We start from the raw sequence: 7,112 nt of genomic DNA, 5'->3' as shown, positions 1-7,112 counted from the left end.
TTTAGAAAAGGTGGTGGCCATCTTTAAAAAAATGAAATTTTCTTATGGCCAGCAGCTTTTTCTTAAAAAGTATATAACAATGATGCTTCGTGCTAATTTTCATGCTTGTATCATAATTTGCACAATTCCCTTGATTTTGCTTGCTAATATCTTCCACTACATGTATATTTGTGATATTTGCCATTTTGGAAATACATATTACATGATAATATGATATTTACTGCCAATACAGTGCATCGGAAATTATAAAAAGATCACGAAGCAAAACTGGTGCTAACTGCTTTTTACAGTTATCCTGTTGATAGTTCATCGACTATGCATATATCCTTTCGGGTTATTCCTCCCCAATTTCTATATCGGTTCAGATCAATTCATTATTCATTCGATGGTGTCCGTGGTCAAATCTATTTCAGTTTCAAAAAAATGGTCGATAGTCTTTTAAAACCGAAAAGGAATGAATTTTAACCAAAACAGGACACGGGAAGAGAGAAATACATTCTTTAATTTCAAGATTAATGTTTCAATGGTTTGTAATAGGAAGACACAATCCTGTGTCAAATTTTTCGTTCTTTTCTTCCTTAAAATTTGTTAAATGTCTCGGTACATGACATAGAAGATTATATTATTGACATGTCAGTGTCATCGTTTGTTCCCTCTTTTTCTTATTCGATTTAGATGGGTAGTTTATATCAGTGGAATGTGTTTCGTATCTAGGAGTTATTCAACACTTCTAAAACTTACGTTACAAATACAAATAGTCAGTGAAATCGATACTATCTTTTTCATGATAAATAGATAAAACGTGTTTTTTGTTATCTGTTGATTGTTACTCTAACGTTTTAATATTGTTTTGATAATTGCCATTGGAGTATCCGTAATACTAGTTGATTAGACAAAAGTATTTCTGGCAGATAGTGTAGATCAATTAGATCATGGACGTATACAGCTTTATTATTCCATCTAACTGATGTTTCGATTGATGAAAAACCAAGCTGTTTTTTGTCTCAAATTTTGTAAGGCATTGTCAAATTTTGTTTAAGATTGTCTTTCGATCCTAGGCTAATGATGTTTATAGCTTTTAAATGCCTAAACATTTAGTGATCATTAAAAACTGTTTCTGAGAATATGAATAATGATGACTGTTTTTTTTTTCACAACTGAGAAGATTCATCAAAATGAAACAACTTTCTAAGTAGAGCATACGAAAAATATACATTGATCGTCATAGAAAAAGTAAGGGTTAGTACTCAAATATTTATTTGATTGAGTAAAGATTATCACAGTTTAAACATGATTTGCTTTTTATATCGTGTTCAAATTTATAGAGTCCACTTATACCATACCAAATTGACAAAAGTAATAATGATCTTCAAAACGATCCACCAGGTTTTGTTCTTTTAAGTGTCCAGTTTTGAAAGGCATAAAACTTTAACAAACAAATAGTCGCTTTTATATGACATAAACTTAGCATTAGTATTCGTCCTCATAATAAAGTTGAGTAAATACTTTTTTGAAACAATTTAATAAAAGACAAATAACCAACTGATAAGCTGAAAAATTTATTCGGATGATAGAAAGTATGTTGTATTTTCTTCTCAAAAACCTGAAAAGATAAGGAAAATTATTTCAAAATATTTAAAAATTAAATAATGATGTGTATTATCAAATAAATACAAAAGCATTATCTATTAGTTTGTAGACCTATATGACCTAATCATGATAACATGATCTGAAATTTCATGTAATTTGTAAAAAAAAAAACAATAACAAACTAAAATTAATTGATTTATATTGCTTACATTGTATGGAGTCATTACACAACAGATAGTTCTAAATTGACTGAACAACAACAGACGATCTGATATGATGTATTTCAATGAAACCTTTTTAATTATTTACATTATATTCAATCTATTTTAAACAATATTTGTTTTATTCCTAAAATTGAAAATTGTTACCAATGAAAAATATGAGAAATGGATGACGATTGAAAGTTTACAGAAGTTGTTGCTTAATTTTCAACCAACCAATATTATAGAAAAGTTTAATCGCTTACTCTACCCAAGAATTATATTAACTTAGCTGTATTTGGCAAAACTTTTAGGAATTTTGGTACATTATGTTCCCCATTTCCTTTCTCAATTTTATTTAATTTTGTGCTTTATTTGGCGTTTTTAACTTTTATGGATTCGAGCGGCACTGATGAGTCTTTTGTAGACGAAAAACTCGTCTGGCGTTATATAAAATTTAATCCTGGTATCTATGATGAGTTTATTTACTCTTTTTATAAGCAATCTTTTAATACAATATTTGAATTTCATTATCTTGAATATGTATTAGACGATATTGTGCCATTTGCAATGAAGATTTTTACAGCAACTATTAGCTCCTGTTCGCTATTATTTAACAGCAGTTCTAAATATGATCCAATGAAAGAGTGCTAAACACTTCTTAAGTTAAATTTTGTTCCGAACGGACGGACTTTTATACATGTCCTACGATGAATTAATACTACTATTAGATATTCTAACCGGAGTAGTTTTATGTGGTTTTATACATATCAGCCCTGTTCTATACAAAGTTAAGTTGAAAGGCAAGTGTTTGTTAAGGCATGAAGCGTTTCGGGTGATATTAGATTAATTTCTTTGATAAAATTACTTACAGTAATTGCTTTCACAGACGTAAGGCAAAGCCCTATCACAATAGTAGTCATGCCATAAAGTTTGACCTCCATTTATTACCACACAGTTTACAGAAGTTCCTTTTGATCCATATCCAGAAACCCATTTCGGTGTGTACGAAGGGCGCGACTGATCAAAACTCCAACGCCAATCCCCTTCTTTTAAGTCAGTAAGTCCTATCCAAGTACTACCACCTAATATTATAATAAAACACTATAATGGTGACGATAAAATAGTACGAACGTAAAAATAGCCGACCATACTCTTTTTTGTTAACAAACCGACGGATACGATCATGCCATGATGTCATATAGCACGAGGATGTTTATGTGTAGTGTTACTTTGTTTTCGTCACTTCATGAAAACATAAAGTGTTTATTGTTATAATATGATAAATATTATCGAAAAAGCATTATCTATTATTAATGATAAAGTACATTATATTTCATGTTTTGTTAATAAATTTACTTCGCGTTTCGCTCATGATCCACCATTTCCAACTTAAGGAAATGCCTGTACGAAGTCAGAATATAGCAGTTATTTTCCATTTGTTTGAAGTGTAAAAGCTTGAAATTTTTCACTGTGTTGAATTTCACGTCGGTTTTTGTTTTGTTATTTTCCTTTTACCTTACTTAAAAAACACGCGAGAAATTAGTTTTTGCAAAGGTTTCTGTCATGTTATTTTTATTCCTGCATCTGTTTTCTTTTAATCTAGAAATGTAGAACAAATGCCGAGAATTCAAGACTAGGGGATATCACTATTTCCCCTTTATTTTCTATATGAATAAAATGAAGTGTTGACTTTTTCAATGACAATTTACATGATCTATCATTATAAGAAATACTAATTACGAGATGGTCTGTTTTGTGCAATCCAGGAATTCTCAGACATATTGTCTATTTTAACAATATATCCACCACTTTGCCTGCATGCAAGCTGTAAAAAACAAATGATATTTTCAACACCGTTTGACAAAAAAATAGACAATTTTCGAGAACGTAGCCTACGTTTTCATTTCGGAACGATAAACGTTAAACGTTAAACGTAAAATCCTTACAAAATAACAAAAAAATTAATACACAAAATGAAAAAAAACAAGGCATACTAGATATTGGATATAGATGAACGAAGCTGAATGACTTAGCAATATATCTTTAACGAGTAAAACTGATCAATGTTGTTTGTAAGCAGTCCCAAAGGGGTGGTGCATGGACCGACGACAATGATGTTCAACATGTATAATAAGGGAAAAACGGGCAAATTAGTACCATAACAAAATCACAAAAATCAATAGAGAACTAAATTATTCAGTATGATTTCATAGAGACGTTAGTTAATATTCGAAATACAGCAAGATGTAGTATTGTTGCAATATGTCAAGGTCTAAGTAAAAAAAATATGGAAAGATAACTGAGTAACGATCAAAGATCTGCCTTCAATTCAAAACACATTAAGAGGACAAAACATAAAGATATGACTAAAAGAGCACTGATGAAAGTCCTAATATCGAAGGGTCATATCATCATGAAGCAGGTTTAAATTGCTTTATGTCCACATTTACAATCCCACTTTTAATATCTTAAGAAGACATAACTAAAGTTAAAAATGAAAACATGCAATAACGATGAGCAAAATACGACCTTACTCTTTACTTAAAAAAATCGGTATACAAAGCAAAGATACAGACAAAAGTAGAACGATTTTGTATAATTCTGTATCGAATTATGTCAAAAACAATTGATGAAAGCAATTGCAAGTTTTTAATCTTTATGAAATCATCATATCCTAAGCTCTAATATTGATTCCTGCCGGTCGGACATTAAACAGAAGGCAATATAAATCTGTTTTAGATCCAGCAGCTATAGTGTCCTAAGCAGTTTGTTTTATAATGCTATGTTAATATTGTCAACTTTTCCGGTTATGATCGGAAAATAAATCAAAAGTCGGCAGATTCGTTTCAACAGTGCTTATAGTATTTTGAATGAAAAACATTGATAAAAACAAAAATACAATTTTGACCTCCCATCGTTACGCTTTTTTTTCTGTTAAACGCTCTTTGCACTGCATTTATTGTTTGTTTCCTTTACTCAAATAAACCCAGTGATTAATTAAGCATTTTATATTATTAGAACAATGTTATTACTAACAAAATTCTAAGCACAAGTTTCTAGAGAGGGCAATCGAAAGTAAAATCAAAAGTTCTCTATGTACAATCTATACTTTTGTAGATTAATTTTCGACTTTTGAAATGCATTGTATAAATGCGACACCACATACTTATTCTTTTCCGAATATCAACTTTTGCTCAAAGATATCTTAATGCATCACATTATAAACCTGTAACATATCCATTTGTTTTTCAAAATGTGCCTTAAATGATGAAAAAACGATAATCCAATCACAGAACATTTGAATTAAGACATAGTTTTTTTCAGGAATTGAGCACTAATTGCCGTACACATTATAATCATATTCAATAACTTAAGGACAAACAAAAGAAGGACGTGTGATCTGTTATGATTATCATATAAGGTGATTATATCATATAAGATGATTATATCATATCAGTAAATCCGTTTTATTTCATTTTAGTTGGAAGATATGTAATTACCTATAATTTGCATTTTATAAATACAGCTGTTTTCAAAACACGCCTCTTTTGGGGAGATCTGGACTATTCATAGAAAATCAATTTTGTTTACATACTGGTTCCCAGTTATGCTCTGTGTGTTCCATCTCACAGAGACATAACTTGGGAATGTTACCAGTAAATAAACATGTGCATATTGTTTACATTGAAATATATGGTAACCTTTCATTCGAGGTAGGGATAGTTAAGAAAATTAGTGTTAGTTTAAACTATGAGAAGTTCAGGGCATATAAACTTTGAAAATATGCCGCACAGCCCTATATGTTGACCTTTGAAAAAAATTGTGGTGTATATGAACTTTTAATTCTAGGATAAGATTTTTTTTAAAACTGCATAGTAAAAGTGGTGCAGTGTTAGCCGTAAAAGGAGTTCTTATGGGAAATTGCATTGTCAATATTACAGAAATGCAAACTATATTTGCTGTCATGTTAAATTATCGTTATAGTTTGACTTAAGAGACTGTATTGTGTCACTTTATCTTCATATTGAACAGACACAAGACAAATTATCAAAACAAGCACTTACCTCAGCAGTAAACCAATCTCGGTTGACGCGGGAAAAGTAGTAGCAATGTCCACCGTATTTCTTCCATTTGTTTTCTTAAATTAAAGGTCTTTATAAGAATAAATCATCAGATAATGTAAGAAGTTTATCGCTCGAATATTGGTACGAACAATCAAAATATATAAATTTCAAAGAATTAAGAAGGAATAATGTAGTAGTCGCTACAATGTAGTTGACCCTTTGTCAGTACTAATTAACCCATCTAATGAATTTTAACTGAATTAGTGTTGCGGCTTCTTTTAAGATAAGTAAATGCTTAAATGAATCGTTTAAAAAAACTTACTTTGAAAATCCCGTTGAAGTACTTTCAAGTCAGTGTCAACAGCCTTTATTTTCGTGCCAACATTCCTTTTCAAAGTTTGAAGATTGGCCTTCAAAGTATTAATGCTATTCTGTACGTTTCTTTCAAGTGTGTTAACTGTGGTGCCAAAATAGGTTTCAAGTGCCGTCAGAGCCTTTTTCGAATCAGTTATGTCTTTGCTTGGCACATTAAACTGACACATATTACTTTCTGCATACCCACAAATGTACACAAGAACAATCGTTAGCACTATACACATAACTGATTTTGATCTGTTAAATAAATAAGAAGTTTAGTTAATTGTTTAAGGTGAATTCTAAATGTATATTTCCTTTCTGTCTTACAAAACGCCCCACATAATACTCAGTAATTATCATTTTCTTTCTTTATATAATATAAACGCTATTCGTTTTAACGAAATGAAAGAAATTTGCCCTATGTTAGATTTGAAAATACCAATTTTTAGAATCTGAAATTCCATTCTAAAATAAAACCAATAGTACCTATCGCAAATATTTCTCTGCAAACAAAAATTGTTTCTGTCTAGAAAATCTGTAAATAAAACCTAGAAGGATTTTCGAGACTGTATACTTCTATCAAAATTTGTACTTACCAAAAGCTGTGTTAGAACATAGACAAACCAGGATGAAACAATACAGAACATAACAAACTAGGCATATATCATGAAATAATGTCTGAAACACGTCAATTAAAACGTAATCCGATATATACATAGTAATGTATCTTTTAAAATTGACTTTTGATTAACACGCGATCAAGTCATTTCTGTACGTTATGAAGACGTGAAAGCAATCGTGTTTGCTGCAATGAAAAGCTTTGTAGTATAACACAACATAAATTGTACCTACTACTTCAAGCATCACAAAGTTTTTCTTTATATGCCCAAAATAAAAT

The 7,112-nt window shown here is 30.3% G+C and overlaps 1 protein-coding gene across 1 annotated transcript; it reads right to left on the bottom strand.

Annotated features, from left to right (window-relative positions):
* Nucleotides 1-1,505: 1,505 nt before the first annotated feature.
* Nucleotides 1,506-6,841, bottom strand: LOC143053399 (perlucin-like protein). Its single transcript, XM_076226202.1, has 6 exons — nt 6,811-6,841; nt 6,180-6,469; nt 5,858-5,931; nt 3,534-3,618; nt 2,663-2,875; nt 1,506-1,603 (listed from the first exon to the last, which is right to left on the bottom strand). The coding sequence occupies exons 2-6, from the start codon at nt 6,454-6,456 to the stop codon at nt 1,596-1,598; spliced, it is 657 nt and encodes a 218-aa protein (XP_076082317.1). The 5' UTR covers nt 6,457-6,469; nt 6,811-6,841; the 3' UTR covers nt 1,506-1,595.
* Between the last annotated feature and the right edge of the window lie 271 nt (nt 6,842-7,112).

The sequence above is a fragment of the Mytilus galloprovincialis genome, chromosome 12 (assembly GCF_965363235.1).
Source record: "Mytilus galloprovincialis chromosome 12, xbMytGall1.hap1.1, whole genome shotgun sequence".
NCBI lineage: Eukaryota > Metazoa > Mollusca > Bivalvia > Mytilida > Mytilidae > Mytilus > Mytilus galloprovincialis.
Note: the sequence above shows the minus strand (reverse complement) of the source record. Positions and strands in the feature narration are given on the sequence as shown.